A 17,514-nucleotide genomic window follows, 5' to 3' on the forward strand; every position below is an offset into this window, starting at 1 on the left:
CACCCTGCAGCCACGTCTCTGTAATGGCAATTAGATCACACCCACTTACTTCTATTTGTGCTGTCAATTCACCTACCTTGTTGCCACTCCTGCGTGCGTTCAGTAGAGTGCCTTTAATTTTGCTTTTTAAACATTTTTCTGTATTTTGACCCTATTTAATGCTGGCCTTTGATTCTGCTGCCTTCCAATTTCGCTTACCACTTTTCTTCCTACCATTACCGGTTTTGTTTCTCTCCTTTCTGAATTCTCTCTTTGGTTCCCACCCCCCTGCCTAGCTAGTTTACACCATTCCCAACAGCGCTAGCAAATCTCCCTGTGAGGGAATTGGTACCAGTCCTGCTAAGGTGTAACCCGTCTATCTTGTACATGTCCTACCTGCCCCAGAAGCGGTCCCATTGCCTCAGAAATATAAAGTCCTCCCTCCCACACCATCTCTCCAGCCAATCATTGGTACTAAACTGCTATAACAAAGTTTAACAAGAACAAAATTGGTTGGATCACCCAGCATTGACCTAGGCACTGAACTTTGATACCCCAGCCCAGTTGACCCTCCAAAATCCTCCTCAAAAACGTTTAAGGACTTGTGCCAGAATTGAGCGAGCTTTCCCACAGACCAGCAAAGCAACAGCCTGGCATAGCTAAGCTCATACTTTTTAGCAAATGTCCCACACTGCTCCACCACCATACATTGGTATATCCTGTTTCATTGCAAGGTCAGACCCACCAGAGCTGCTGACACAGTGGAATATAATCAGGAGGAAGTGGCCCAAGTTTTTTAAAAATTCATTCACGGGATGTGGGCTTCGCTGGCTGCATCAGCATTTATTGCCCATCCCTAGCTGCCCTTGAGGAGATGGTACCTTCTTGAACCGCTGCAGCCCATGTGGTGTGGGTACACCCACAGTGCTGTTAGGAAGGGAGTTCCAGGATTTTGACCCAGTGACATTGAAGGAATGGCGATATATTTCCAAGTCAGGATGGTGAGTGGCTTGAAGGGGGACTTGCAGGTGGTGGTGTTCTCATCTATTTGCTGCCCTTGTCCTTCTAGATGGTAGTTGTTGTGGGTTTGGAAGGTGCTATCTAAGGAGCCTTGATGAATTCCTGCAGTGCATCTTGTAGAAGGTATACACTGCTGCTACTGTGCGCCAGTGGTGGAGGGAGTGAATATTTGTAGATGTGGTGCCAATCAAGCAGGCTGCTTTGTCCTGGATGGTATCAACCTTCTTGAGTGTTGTGGGAGCTGCACTCATCCAGGCAAGTGGGGAATAGACCATCACACTCCTGACTTGTGCCTTGTAGATGGTGGATAGGCTTTGGGGAGTACTTTTCCTAGCCTCTGACGTGCTCTTGTAGCCACAGTATTTATATAGCTAGTCCAGGTCAGTTTTTGGTCCATAACCCCAAGGATGTTGATAAAGGGGCATTCAGTGATGGTAATGCTTTGGAACATCAAGGGGCGATGGTTGGATTCTCTCTTGTTGGAGATGGTAATTGCCTGACACTTATGTGGTGCAAATGTTAGTTGCCACTTGTCAGCCCAAGCTTGGATATTGTCTAGGTGTTGCTGCATTTGGACATAGACTGTATCGGTATCTGAGGAGTCGCGGATGGTGCTGAACATTGTGCAATTATCAGCGAACATCCCCACTTCTGACCTTACGGTGGAAAGAAAGTCATTGATGAAGCAGCTGAAGATGGTTGGGCCAAGGACACTACCCTGAGGAACTCCTGCCATAATGTCCTGGAGCTGAGATGACTGACCTCCAGCAACCACAACCATCTTCCTTTGTGCTAGGTATAACTCAAACCAGTCGAGAGCTTCTCCCTGATTCCCCTCCAGGTCAGGAGCTGAGTGGCCCTGGCAGAACCCAAACTGGATGTCGGTGAGCAGGCTGTTGCTAAGACACTGTTTGATGACCCCTTCCATTACTTTACTGATGATCGAGACTAGACTGATGGGGTGGTAATTGGCTGGATTGGATTTGTCCTGCTTATGTGTACAGGTCATACCTGGGCAATTTTCCACATAGCTGGGTAGATGTCAGTGTTGTAGCTATACTGGAACAGCTTGTCTAGGGGCGTGGCAAGTTCTGGAGCACAAGTCTTTAGTACTATTGCTGGAATAATGTCAAGATCCATAGCCTTTGCGGTATCCAGTGCCTTCAGCTGTTTCTTCATGTCACGTGGAGTGAATCGAATTGACTGAAGGCTGGCATCTGTGATGCTGGGGACATCCGTAGGAGGCCGAGATGGATCATCCACTCAGCATTTCTGGCTGAAGATTGTAGCAAATGCTTCAGCCTTATCTTTTGCACTGATGTGCTGTGCTCCTCCATCATTGAGGATGAGGATATTTGTGGAGCCTCCTCCTCAAGTGAATTGTTTAATTGTCCACCATCATTCACGACTGGATGTGGCAGAACTGCAGAGCTTAGATCTGATCTGTTGGTTGTGGGATTGCTTATCCCTGTCTATCACTTGCTGCTTATGCTGTTTGGAAAGCAAGTCGTCCTGTTTTATAGCTTCATCAGGCTGACACCTCATTTTTAGGTATGCCTGGTGCTGCTCCCGGCATGCCCTCCTGCACTCTTCATTGAGCCAGTGCTGGTCCCCTGCTTGATGGTCATGGTAGAGATGGGGAAATGCCAGGCCATGAGGTTACAGATTATGTTCGAGTACAATTGTACTGTTGCTGATGGCCCATAGCGCCTCATGGATGCCCAGTCTTGAGTTACTAGATCTGTTCGAAATCTATCCCATTTAGCACAGTGATCGTGCCACACAGTGCGATGCAGGTTATCTTTAGTGCGAAGCCAGGATTTCATCTCCACAACGACTGTGCGGTGGTCACCCCAACCTATACTGTCTTCGACAGATGTATCTGTGACAGGTAGGTTGGTGAGGTCAAATATGTTTTTCCCTCTTGTTGGTTTCTTCACCACCTGTCGCGGACCCAGTCTAGCAGCTATGCCCTTTAAAACTCGGCCAGCTCGGTCAGCAGTGGTGCTACCGAGGCACTCTTGGTGGTGGACATTGAAGTCCCCCACCCAGAGTACATTCTGTGCCCTTTCCATCCTCAGTGCTTCCTCCAAGTGGTGTTCAACACGGAGGAGCACTGATTCATCAGCTGAGGGAGGGCGGTATGTGGTAATCAGCAGGAGGTTTCCTTGCCCATGTTTGACCTGATGCCATGAGACTTCATGGGAGTCAATGTTGAGGACTCCCAGAGCAACCCTCTCCCGACTGTACACCACTGTACTGCCACCTCTGCTGGGTCTGTCCTGCAGGTGGGACAGGACATGCTGAGAGATGGTGATGGTGGTGTCTGGGACATTAACTGTAAGGTATGATTCCATGAGGATGACAATGACAGACTGTTGCTGGACTAGCCTATGAGTCTCTCCCAATTTTGGCACTTGCCCCCAGATGTTAGTAAGGAGGACTTTGCAGGTTCGACAGGACTGAGATTGCCATTGACGTTTCAGGTGCCTAGGTCGATGCCGAATGATCCATCCAGTTTCATTCCTTTATTGTGACCTTGTAGCAGTTTGGACATTCCAGAGGGCATTTGAGAGTCAACCACATTGCAATGGGTCTGGAGTCACGTGTAGGCCAGGCCAGGTAAGAAAGTAACATTCATGCCACACTAGTGTCAGGTAATGACCATCTCCAACAGGAGAGAATTCAACCATTGCCCCTTGATGTTCAATGGCATTACCTTTACTGAATCCCCCACTATCGACATTCTGGGGGTTACCATTGACCAGAAACTGAACTGGACTAGCCATATAAATACTGTGGCTCAAGAGCAGGCCAGAGGCTAGGAATCATGTGACGAGTAACTCATCTCCTGACTCCCCAACGCCTGTCCAACATCTACAAGGCACAAATCAGGGCGGAAAGCACAAAGAGTGAGAGGAGTTCACTTTAGAAAGAGCGCAGAGAGCGAGTGGAGTTTATTTTAAAAAGCGTGCCGAGAGCGAGGGGACACGTCAGGAGTATGATGGAATACTCCCCACTTGCCTGGATGAGTGCAGCTCCCACAACAAGAAGCTGGACACTATCCAGGACAATGCAGTCCGCTTGATTGGCACCACATTCACAAACATTCACTCCCTCCACCACCGACGCACAGTAGCAGCAGTGTGTACCATCTCCAAGATGCACTGCTGGAATTCACCAAGGCTCCTTAGACAGCACCTTCAAAACCCATGATTACAACCAACTAGAAGGACAAGGGCAACAGACACATTGGAACACCACCATCTGGAAGTTCCCCTCAAGTCACTCACCATCCCGACTTGGAAATATATCGCTGTTCCTTCTCTGTCACTGGGTCAAAATCCTGGAACTCCTTTCCTAACAGCACTGTGGGTGTACCTACACCACATGGACTGCAGTGGTTCAAGAAGTCAGCTCACCAGCATCTTCTCAAGGGCAACTAAGAATGGGCAATAAATGCTGGCCCAGCCAGCAAAGCCCATACCCCGTGAATGAATGAAAAAAAAAAATGAGGGTAGCAAGAGCACAGAATGGGCTCAACGTCCAACACCAGGTTTGGATTAATAGCACCAATGCTGACTGAACTGGCCGAGCCCTGAAGATTATATCCCAGACTGGCCTTGAATTTGGTGGTGAGAGAACTAACATGAGGGAAAAATCAATTTGACCCTGTTCTCACCCATCTCATTTGTTGCAGATGTATCAGTCCATGATATTATTCGTAATCGTGACCTCCACATTGTCCTTTTGGAGATGAAGTTCCATCTTCATGGTCATGTGTGACACTACCAGCATGCTCAATGAGGTACATGCATAAGATCTAGCAGCTCAAATCTGGACATCCACGAGGCATTGTGGGCCATCAGCAGCAGCAGAATTGTATTCCACCATTCTCTATAACCTCATACCTGGAGCATTTTGGGAAAATATGAAAGAGGAGCATTTGGTAGGCCAAACGGTTCCTCAAGCTTACTCTACCATTTAATAGGATCATGGCTGGACTTTGACTTTTACTCTAATTTCACCACAGAAACAAGCCATTGAGCCCCACTGGTCTATGCCCTACATAAGCCTGGTTCCAGCAATGCCCCCTCTGTCCTCCCCTTCATTTGCACCTTCATTTAGCCCCATCAGCATAACCTTCAATTCCTTTCTCCCTCATGTACTTATCTAGTTCCCCGTGAATGCATCATAAATTACATGCAACACCTGGTCAGAAACTTTAGCCCTGGACCTTTGATGTACCATTGCCTTCAAATCAGCGCACCAACCCTCGTTCAAAGAGGCATGTAGAAGAGCTGTACCGACATACCAAAAAATAAAGGACCAATCTGATGATGCGTCAACAGACAGCTCACAGCAAAGACAGCAAGCTATAAACAGACCAAATGACTCTGTAACCAATGGATCAGATCAAAGCCCCTACAGTCTTACCATAGCCATAAATGGTGGTGTGTAATTAAATATCTAATGGGGGGGGAACATGCCCATGCTCAATGATGCCCAGCATTTGAATGCAAAAGACTATCCTGAAGCGTTTGCAACCAGCTTCAGACAGAGCTGCAGAGTGGATGATCCAGCTTGACCTCCTGCCGAGATACCCACCATAACTGAAGCCAGTCTTCAGCCAATTCGATTCGCTCACATGATATCAAGACATGACTTCTATAGTGCTAAAGACTTGTGCTCCAGAGCTAGGTGTGCTTATAGCCAAGCTGTTCCAGTAGAGCTTGGCATCTACTCACCAATGTGGAAGTTTGCCCAGGCCCATTCTGTATGTCAGCCAGGTTAGTTGTGTGAGGTCTGCTACTGGTATCATTGTAGCCCAGTGCTACCTGTCACAATGGTTGAGTTCTTGGCAACTAAACCGGCACCACAGTGGAAGTCAATGATGAACTACCACTGAAATGGCTTAAGATGGTACCAGCATAAGCAAATACCAACAGCGTAGACAGGAGCTCCTGTTAAAAAATTAGGTGTTGTTGTGCTCAGCAAGGGAGGTGAGGCCTTCCAGATTGCCATCCAGTGAAATTCTCATATGTACAAGCTTGTCAGTATCAAAAGAATGGGAACATGGAATATACGAACAATGAACAAGAAAGGAAAGCTAGAAAATGAAGCAAGAAATGGAAAAGGAGAAATTAAACATTCTAGGTTATGTGAAGTCCATAGGACAGGGGGAAGGCAACTTCATGATGAAATGAGAATGATATACTGAGGAGGAGAAGAAAAGGATCAGGGAGTAGCAGTAGTGCTAGACAAGGAAGCTGCTAACTGTGTGAGTGAAGTGAAATACAAGTCAGGTAGACTGATGCTAGTGAAACTAAAGGGGCAACCAGTGGACATTACCATTGTCCAAGTATAAATGTCCATGAGTGAACATCCAGCCAAGGAGGTTGATGAAATGTATGATAGAATTGGAGAACTAATCAAACAGGAGAGTGGAAAGAGTTCTGTGATTGTTACAGGAGATTGGAACAGTAGAATTGGAAAAGAAGAGATGACAAAGAAGTAGAACCATATGGACTGGAAAAAAATGAGTGAGCCCAAAAACTGGTAGATTTTTGGAGAACAGGACTCACTATAACAAATACATGGTTCAGGCATCATGAAAGAAGACGATATACATGGAAAATGTTTGGCGATACAGGAGGATTTCAACTGGACTATACAATGATGAGACAAAGATACAGGAATAGTGTTAAGAACTCAAAGGCTGAACCAGAATCTGACACAGACTCAGATCATAAACTTGTGAAAATGGAAACAGTATTCCTACTGCAGAAGATCCAAGGTGGAATATACAGAAAATGGTGGAACCTAGAAAGGCCGAAACAGAAAAATGAAGAGTTTGTAAATGAAGTAAACAAAATACCAGCTAATAAGATAAGTGTACCACCAACATAAATGAGCAACGGAAACAAATTAAGGACTCTTTCAAGGAAGAAGGGACAAATAGCATCGGGTTTTTAAGAGGAAAAGAATCCATGGTTTCTTGATCACTTGACAGCAATGTTGCAAAAGTTTGAACAACCAATAAAATGGAAGATTATTAATACTGAAGAAGGCAAGCTGAAATACAGACACTTGAATAACAAACTAAAAGGAGAAACAGAAAAGGCACGAGAACAACGGTAAAAAGAACAGTGTGATATATTCAAAGAACTGGACTGGCCAGGAAGGATAGACCTTATGGCCAGAATTTTTAGCTTGTTGGGCGGGCGTGGCCCGACCTGAACGAGTGTAAAATGACGGGCGATATTTCGGCCAGCGGGCGTGCGCGGGAGTCGGCAGCACACCCACCGCCAATTAAAAGGCCTATTAAGGCCATTAAAGTAATAATTGAATTAAATTTTTTGCTGCCCGTCCAACCTAATGGTTGGCGGGCAGGCGAAAAGGTCAAGCGGCCTTTGGATTTTTTAGGAAACCTCATCCACGGGCGGGATGAGTTTTCCAACAGCAAATAAAAATTGAAACATTTCATTAATAACATGTCCCTGCTCATGTGACAGAGTCACATGAGGGGACATGTTTCTTAACAATTTAAAATAATTTTGCTTTCTTAAAATCTTCAGCTCCCTGAGGCAGCTTTTCCTTCGCGCGTTTGCACCCATGCATGAAGTTCCTTGCCCAGTCTCCTCCCCCCCCCACCCCCCACACACACACACACGCACATTCACACACACAGGCAGCGCTGGCCTTAATAGGCCTGCCAACGTGAAATCATGGTCTGGCCCCGGTCATGGGTGGCGGTTGGTTTTCCGACTGCTCCTGCCCGCCGCCGCCGAGCTGGCCCGATGAGGGCAAAATCTTTGCCTAAGGAGATTAGTGGTACTCAGCATAAAGGGCTGGAAACAACAGCAATAGAGATCAAGGAAGGTGTTTTACGAACAAACCCTGATGACTAAGAAAAAGGTGGAAGGAGCACATTGATGAACTATATGCAAAAAATGAAAAATCTGAAATGGTTGAGTTAGAAGAAGAGTAATGTTGACATCAAATTCATTGGACCAGAAATGCTGGAGAGTGAGATAAGAGTTGCAATAAATGAGATAAAAACTGGAAATCGGCTGGAATAGGTGCAGAGATGATTAAAAACATGGGAAAGAACTTAACATCAATGTTTACTAAACGGTGCAAAGATGCAGAAAATTTCATGTAATCAATAACGATCAGCCTAAGAAAAAAGCCAAAGGCATGCCGATGTTCTGACTTTCATATTGCAAGTCTGAATTGTCCATGCATCGAAGGTTGTGTTAAGAATTATAACAGAGGCCAGAATATTGCCATCAGAGTGGGGGCGGGGCGGGGGCCGACACGCCGATGTGCAAAATGATGCGTGATGACATCAGGCGTGCATCCCAACGTCATTGTGTGTCATTTAGATCTTTCGTTCCGGCTGTGCGCCCGCCGAACTGACAAAGGCCTATTAAGGCCATTAGGAAAGTAATTTAGATAATTAACAGCGCTGCCTGTCCATCCTTAAGGTTGGCGGGCAGGTGAAGAACCCAAGTGGCCTTCACGTTTTTCAGGAAACCTCATCCATTGGCAGGATGAGGTTTCCTGAAAGTTTAATAAAATCAATAAATAAATTTTGCTACACCGACAAACATGTCCCAGCTCATGTGACACTGTCAAATGAGGGGACATGTGTAAATAATTTTTATCTTTCTTTATTAAAACATTTCAATATGTACTTAATCTCTCTGAGGCAGCTCCGTGCCTCAGGGAGATTGTTGCGCAAGCCCCAACTCTTCCTCCTCCCCCGCCCACACAGGTAGCGCTGAACGCTACTGGCCGTGCATCACACTGGATGGGCCGCCCATGTGAAATGGCGGCGCACAGCCAATCGCGGGCGACAGTCTGTTCCGCGCCTGCTCCCACCTGGCCCACCCGACATAGTTAAGCTTCTGACCAGAGTGTACGTGGGAAGGTGTAGAACTACATCAGAGATGACTACTTTCCTCCCGAGGAGGAAGAGGGATGAGAGAAGCAATAGCCATAATAAGATTAATGAGTAAACACAGTTTGGAGGTTGGGCAGGAATTGTATGTTGTTTTGTAGATTTTGAAAAAGTATTTGGTTGGGTTGATGGGTTAAGCTCTTGGCAGTGCTGAAAGACATTGGAATAGACTGGAGAGATAAACAACTCATAAGAGATCTGTACTACGGACAAACAGCAAAAGTAAAAGTAGCCAATGTGGAGTTGGAACCATGTGTAATTGGAAGAGCATTTCAAAAAGTCTTCTTCAAGGTCCTCTTATCAAGTCCCCTTCAATACCTATACAGAAGCAATGATAAAGAAGTGTTTGAAGACATGGCATCTGGCGTTAAGATTCGGTAGTGAGGGTGGTTAAGATTGGTGGGGGGGGTCGAATTATAACATCAGTTAGATTTGCAAATGAGAAAACACTTGTAGCAAGCACAAAGGAAAGATTATAAGAACTAATAAATAGATTACTAACATCAGGCATGAACGAATGAAAGTGAACCAAGGGATGCATATCTCAAAATCACCAGAAGATATTCATATATTCATAGAAGGAAAAGAATTAGAATAAGTATAAGAATTCAAGTATTTAGGAAGCATAATATCTGCAGAAGGAAAGTGCAGCAAAGAGGTAAGAACAAGGATAACAATGAGAGAGGCAGTATTTAGTAAGAAGAGGCAGTTGCTAACCGGAAAGCTGAATAAACAACTTAAGAAGTTAACAACTTATAAAGAGCTTGATTTCAGCTGTTGTTTATTATGGATCTGAGACTTGGACCTTACGGAAGGAGGAGACCAACTTGCTAAATAACTTTGAAATGTGGTTTAGGAGGAGAATGGAAAGGAACAGTTGGACAGAAAAAGTAACAAACTATGAAGTCCTGAGGAGAGAGAACAAACAAATTTGCTGAACGCAATTAGGAAAAGGCAGAGAGACTGGGCAGTGCACACCTTAAGAAAAATGCCTCTGTGGAGTAGGCAGACAACTCTGTTCTCAGCCCAGCCCTGGGAACCTTCCCCTGAGCCAGAAATGTGCCAGGGAGCTGTCCCGACATGGCTCCTCCCTATTTTCCTGGCCCTACCCCCGTCTCCATGAGGCTGGAAGGTTCAACCTAAAGACTCTGAGCCTGTGCATCTCAAGCAAGAGACATGTATTGCAGATGTGGCAATCTGCGACAGTCTCACTGTCCACAAATATTGCCTGTGATTGTTTATATGCATTTAGCATGCAGATATAGCCTTGTTTAACATCTCATTTGAGAGACAGCATCTTTGACAAATCAGCACTTCCTCAATGTTGTGTACTCTGACAGAGTTCTAATTATTTTACACTTTAGAAGTTGCCTGTAATAAACTAAGCTCATAGGATTTTAATTTGAAACTGAATTAAATGCTCCTATTGCATAAATCTGTGGCTGAAATGCTTTTGTTTTATTTGTGTTATTTTGTAGGCAGCTGAAGAGGAAGAAGAGAAGGAAGTAAAAAGACCAAAACAGGAACGAAAGATTCCCAATCAGTTCAACTTCAGTGAGAGAGCTTCTCAGACCTTCAACAACCCTATGAGGGTAAGCCAGCACAACTTGTTCACAGAGCACCTAATTTTAACTCTCCGTTACCCACTCCTCCCTCCCCACTGCCGATTCACCCCCCATCCACCCCCACAGCGCAACTGCCTGCAGAAGCAGGCTAAATATGTTGGGAGCTGGATTATGGACCAGAAGAGGCCCAGCAAATAAGTTTGAAAAATATAGTTTTAGCTTTCCTTGTGGGCGATGAGATGCAGTACTCCTCCAGTCCTCACAAGGGAAGTTTGGAGCCTCCCTTGCTCCAGACTCCTCCCAGTACTCTGAATGCGATCAGAAAACACTTCACCCTGATCATGGTTTTGGAGTGCCTCCCTTATCACTTCACCCTGATCACGGTCAGAAAGCAAACAGAAAATGCTGGAAAAACTCAGCAGGTCTGGCAGCATATGTAGAGAGAGAAACAGAGCTAACGTTTCGAGGGCGTATGAATCTTCTTTAGATGCTGCCAAACCTGCTGAGCTTTTCCAGCATTTTCCATTTTATATCAGATTTCCAACATCTGCAGTATTTTGCTTTGATATTATTACAGTCAGAAAGCACCGCTGATTACCCCTTCCCAAATCACCTGCTTTCCCTCAATTAATGACCAGGGACCATGCCTACATGCCCCCAGCTGTGGTCTCCTGTCATTGAATATGAATAAACGAACAAGGAGCAGGCGTAGGCCATTCGGCCCCTCAAGCCCGCTGCGACATTTAGTAAGATCATGGACGATCCAATAGTAACCTCAAATCTGCGTCCCGCCTAACCCGATAACCTATCACCCCCTTGCTTACCAAGAATCTATCCACCTCTGTCTTAAAAATATTCAAAACTCTGCTTCCACCGCCTTTTTAGGAAGGGAGTTCCAAAGACTCACTACCCTCTGAGAGTAAAGATTTCGCCTCATCGCCGTTTTTTCCCACTCACTTAACCCATCTCTAACTTTTTGTAACCTCCTTATGTCCTCTTGACAACTTCCTTTCCTACCTATCTTTGTGTCATCAGCAAATTTGGCAACCATCCTACCGACCCCTTCATCCAAGTCATTTATATAAATTGTAAAGAGTTGAGGTCCCAGCAATGAAGCCTGTGGCTTACCACTCATTACATCTTGTCAACCTGAAAAAGACCCATTTATGCCTACTCTCTGCTCTCTGATATCTAGCCAATCTTCTATCCATGCCAATACGTTACCTGCTATACCATGAGCTTTTATTTTCCGCAATAACCTCTGATGTGGCACTTTATCAAATGCCTCCTGGAAATCTAAGTACAGTACATCCAACGGTTCTCCTTTATCCACGGCACATGTTACTTGCTCAATGAACTCCAATAAGTTGGTTAAACATGATTTCTATTTCACAAAACCAAATTGTCTTTGCCTGATTACCTTGAACTTATTCAAGTGCCCTGCTATAAAGTCTTTAACAATAGCTTCTAACGTTTTCCCTATGACAGATGTTAAGCTAACTGGCCTGTAGTTTCCTGCTTTCTGTTTCCCTCCCTTTTAGAATAGTGGAGTTACATTTACTATCTTCCAATCTAATGGGACCTTTCCCACATCTAGGGAGTTTTGGAAAATTAAAACCAATGCATCAATTATCTCACCAGTCACTTCTTTTAAAACCCTAGGATGAAATCCATCAGGACCAAGGGATTTGTCAGCCTGCAGCTCCAACAATTTAATTAGTGCCACTTTTCTGGTGATTGTAATTTTCCTTGAGTTCCTCCCTCCCTTCCTTTCCTGATTTCATAGCTGCTTCTGTGATGTTACTTGTACACTCTATAGTGAAGACTGATGCAAAATACCTGTTCAATTCATCTGCCATCTCCTGGTTTTCCATTATCAATCCTCCAGACTCACTTTCTGTAGGACCAACACTCACTTTGTTAACTCATTTTTAAAAAAATATTTATAGAAACTCTTACTATCTGTTTTTATCTTTCTGGCTAGCTTCCTCTTGTACTCTAAATTTTCCCTCCTTATCAATCTTTTAGCCATCCTTTGCTGTTCCTTATATTCTGTCCAATTTTCTACCGTTCCACCTGTCCTAACATAATTATATGCTTTTTCTTTAAGTTTGATACTACCTTTAGCCTTTCTAGTTAACCACGAATGGCCTACCTGCCATTTGGTAGTAGATCAGATCAGGTTCAGGTGCCATTCTGGGACGATTTTATCAAAACTCAAATTGCTCGGGCTTCCACGTCCCAGATTCCCCTGGTTCACCAGTCACATTGGGAATTGCTCACATAAATTCCATCCCTAATTGTTATGACACAGCAGTTGGTAAAGGCTGTTATTTAAAATCCCAGAGGGAAACTTTAAACAACTGTCATAACCTATATTTTCAATTGGTATGTTTTGAGTTGCAACTCTAAATTCAGGAATAAGACCACTAGTTCTTGAGAGGTTTTTGTATCAAACTACATGAGACGTTTATTAATTTACACAAGTTCAACATATACACATGGCTACAAATTACTACTGTCATAACTTTTAACAAATTCCCAAACTAATCTCCACTAAGGCAACAACAACTCATAGACTTTAAGCAGACACCAGGCAAAGCATTTTCACCTTACAAGTTCAAAATAAGGTTCCTTTCACTTTGGTTCCTTTACAAAAACAGTGGTAAGCTTTCAGGCTTTGATGTTACATGCCTCTGCCCTGCACACACAAAATTACCCTTCTGTTACACCCAGCACTCCCCTTTGATGCAAATTCTCATTGTATCACCAGCCCCTTTGAGCTCCACCTCTTCTAATAATAAAACCCCTTTCGTAGTACCAATTTTATTAATAATATAAACATTGCTTGATGTCTGCTAGCTGGATGCAAGATTTCACTCCCCTCTTGAATGGTCTATTCAACAAAATGCAAATGTACTTTTCCCTCTCAGTTTACATCTCAAAACTAGTATACATCAAAGCACCCAGACTAGCAGGTTTTAATCTAATTAAGACACACCCGCAGACTAAACCTCTATTTTAAAGGAAAAATAATTTCCAATAACAGTATAAACTTTAATAGCTTCATGGCATTCCACTTCCTATCGAAAAATGAACCGTCATAATTCTAAAAGATGGCTTCATTTTGTAGTACCCCTCTCACACTATCTCCTATAATTATTACACGATTATGTTACCAGATGCATGCATTAAAATAATATATATACACAAGCCCTTGGTACCAACAGAAATCACTCCAGTTCAGCGTTCAGGTATTTTAAAAAAGGTCCAATTTTCCATCAAGCTTCAAATTCTTGATAATGCATCTGCAGACAGATTTTCTCTTCCAGCAATATGTTTAATCCGTAGATTAAATGGTTGTAACAATAGACTCCTTCTGAGAAGCCTTGCACTCTTGTCTCAAAATTTGCCCAAAAACTTCGAAGTATTATGGTCTATATAAACAATTGTTTCTGAAGAATTGTTTGCAACATAAATTTCAAAATTCTGCGATGCTAACACTGAACCCAAAGTCGTTTTTTCGATTGTTGAATATCTTCTCTGTTGTACTTAGCTTCAGTGAAAAATATCCCATCAGTTTTTCAATTCCATTATCATCTTCCTGTAACAGTACAGCCCCAATTCCTATATCGCATGCATCAACGGCCAACTTAAATTGCTTGGCATAATTGGGTACTGCCAAAACTGGTGTCGTAGTTAATACAGTTTTCAAACTATCGAATGACTTCTGACACTCCAGTGTCCATTGAAACTTCTTGTTCCTTTTTAATAGTTCAGTCAGTGGAGCAACCACTCGGCTAAAATTTGGTACAAATTTCTGGTAAAACCCACTCATGCCCAGAAATCTCAAAACTTCTAATTTTGTTGTAGACACTGGGAAATCCATGAAAACCTTGACTTTCGCATCTCTTGGAGCCATCTTACCATGTCCAATGGTATGGCCTAGATACGTAACTAGTGCTTTTGTAAATTCACTTTTAGCCAATTTCATCACCAAATTAGCTTCTTGTAGTCGAGTAAATAATTCTTCCAGATGCTGTAAATGCTCCTCTCATGTCTGACTGAAAACGATTAGATCATCAACAAAAACAGCACAATTGCTTAGACCTGCAATTACTTTTTTTGTCAGTCTTTGAAATGTCGTAGGTGCATTCTTTATACAAAATGGTATGACTTTAAACTGATATAGCCCACTTGGCATTACAAAAGCTGATATCTCCTTTGTTCTCTCCAGTACCTGCCAATATCCTTTTAGCAAGTCAATCTTTGTGATAAATTTCGATTGTCCCACTTTCTCAATGCAATCTTCCAACCGTGATATAGGATATGAATCCGCTTTCATCACCGCATTCACTTTGCAACAGTCCACACGCAGTCTTTATGTTCCATCTGGTTTTGGTACCAGTACAATAGGCAAACTCCACTTACTGCAACTAGACTCAATGATATCTTTTTGAAGCATGAAATCAATTTCTTTTTGTACTTGTGATAACTTTGCCAGATTTAACCTATAAGGCTGTTGTCTCACTTTGACACTTGCTTGGAAGGTAACTCAATATTTCATTTAAATTTTCAAGCACCCCCTCATTATCCAATTTGATTAGAAGAAAATCAATTTCAGAGACCTGCACTTCTACCTCTTTCTCATCATCCACCATCACTAACACCTCTTTTTGTTGCTCTTCCCTGTCAAAGTACTTTTTAAGCATATTTACATGACGCACCATCTGCTTCTTTCTTCCATCTGAAGTATTTATTAAATAATTTACTTCACTTAATTTCCTTTCAATCCTGTAAAGCTCACAAAATCTTGCATTTAAGGAATCCCCTAGTACTGCGAACAAAACGAGTACTTTCTCTCCAGAAACAAAACTGCAAATTTTAACTTTCTTATCAGCTTTCACTTTCATCACTTGCTGTGAGATCTTTAATAGTTCCCTAGCCAACTCACATGCCCTGTTCAATTTTTCCCTGAAATTTGATACGTAATCCAGGAGAGTAGTTTCTGAATTTTGACCAACAATTTCTCATGAATCAATTTCAGTGGTCCCCTTACCTCATGACCATAAACATGTTCAAAGGGGCTAAAACCAGTTGATGGATTAGGAGTGTCTCTAATTGCAAATAACAGAAATGAAATTGCTGTATCCCACTCCTGTGCATAATTTTGACAGTATGCTCTTATCATAGTTGCACCTTTCCAAAGCTCCTTGTGACTTGTGATGATAAGCTGTTGACTTAAAACTGTTTTATCCCCAAACTGTTCATTACTTCCTTAGACAGCTGTTACATGAAATTTGACCCCTGATTTGATTGTATTTCCTTAGGTAAACCTTATCTTGTAAATAATTTAATTAACTCTTCTACAATCATCTTAGACGTAATATTTCTTAAAGGTGTTGCTTCAGGAAACCTAATAGACACATCCATTATTGTTAATAAATATTGATTTCCACTTTTAGTCTTAGGGAAGGATCCTACACAATCAATCATGACCCTGATAAATGGTTCTTCAAATGCTGGTATTGGAATTAAAAGCGCAGGCTTAATCACTGCTTGTGCTTTTCCTGTTACTTGACATATATGACAGGTTCTACAGAATTTGACTACATCCCTATGCAATCCTGGCCAAAAAAAACCTCTGTATCTTTTCCTATGTTTTCCTAATTCCTAAATGTCCCCCCATTGGAATTTCATGAGCAATCCTCAGAATCTCATTTCTATACTCTAATGGGATAACAATCTGATGCACCTCCCTCCAGCTTTCATTTGCTGAGACATGATCTGACCGCCACTTTCTCGTTAATATATTCCCTCGAAGATAATAACCTACTGGAATAAATTTTGCTTCAGTTTCTGAATAAGCTTTCTGATATAACTATTTTGATTGCAAATCATTTTTCTGTAACTCCACTAACCTCTTTGAGTTAAACACTTCAACTGAACTGTCCTGCATTCTTGCCTCCTGAACAATCTTATCAAATACAGTGCCAGCTAATTGGATTTTGACACCTTCTTCTTGCCTTTGAACTGTCTGTTTATCTTGTTTATTTTGTTCTTCCCGATGGGCTTTTGATCTTGTTATAACACAATCAGGAAACAATCCAAGATGTTCCTTCTGTAGCACTTCTTTTGAAAACACTTCTACAGGCTGCTCAACTACCATAGACATCACCCACATTTGTGATTCAGCAAAATCATTACCCAGAATAAATTGAACCCCTGCAATGGGCAATTTTCCACCACTCCAGCTATAACTTCACTATTCTTTCATTTGCTCTTTAAATTTACCTTCCACAACGGAATAGATTTAGCATCTCCATGAATTCCACTTATTATTACCTTCTCCTGCAACACTCCCTCTGAACAACAAATATCACTATCCCACAATATTAAGGATTGACTAGCCCCTGTGTCTCTTAAAATTTTAACATATTTACCTACTCCACCCTGTACACATGGAAAGAGTTTCCCTTCACTTTCAAAGCCTTTAAACATTTCTGCAACCTGCTCCTCAGAATGCTCTTGAGTAAACTATGAACACATTCCCACTTCTTTACCTTTCACTGATTCTCCCTGTTTCACCTTTACACAAACCACTGGTTTCCCCTGTGTCTGAACCTCAGAATCCACAGTACTTTTACTTGCATAGCTTTTCTGTACCCCAATAATTCCTACAGGTTTTTCCCGCAATCTCCAACACACTGACTTCATGTGCACCACTTTATTACAATGAAAACACCTCAATTTTCGAATGTCACTTCTACCTTCAGCAGCTTCCTTTTTATTCTGAGAAAACACTTCCTGGGAACTTCCAGCTACTCCTCTTCCCTGACTACCAGCCTTCCTTTCACCTTCCCACTTTTTATCCTTTTCCAATTTGAAAGGGTGACGGTAAAAAGATTTAGCTCTATGAGCTAACTCAAAATCATCAGCTATCTCTGCTGCTTGTCTTACAGAATCAGCTGTCTGTTCCTCCAC

The 17,514-nt window shown here is 42.7% G+C and overlaps 1 protein-coding gene across 1 annotated transcript in view; it reads left to right on the forward strand.

Annotated features, from left to right (window-relative positions):
• dnai1.2 (dynein, axonemal, intermediate chain 1, paralog 2) overlaps nt 1–17,514 on the forward strand; it is a 332,040-nt gene that overhangs the window by 63,762 nt on the left and 250,764 nt on the right. Inside the window, exon 7 of the mRNA XM_078538947.1 lies at nt 10,444–10,557. Coding sequence (XP_078395073.1) covers nt 10,444–10,557 — 114 coding nt within the window. The remainder of the gene's footprint in view (nt 1–10,443; nt 10,558–17,514) is intronic.

Source organism: Cetorhinus maximus, chromosome 1 (assembly GCF_964194155.1).
Source record: "Cetorhinus maximus chromosome 1, sCetMax3.hap1.1, whole genome shotgun sequence".
In the NCBI taxonomy this organism is placed as follows: domain Eukaryota; kingdom Metazoa; phylum Chordata; class Chondrichthyes; order Lamniformes; family Cetorhinidae; genus Cetorhinus; species Cetorhinus maximus.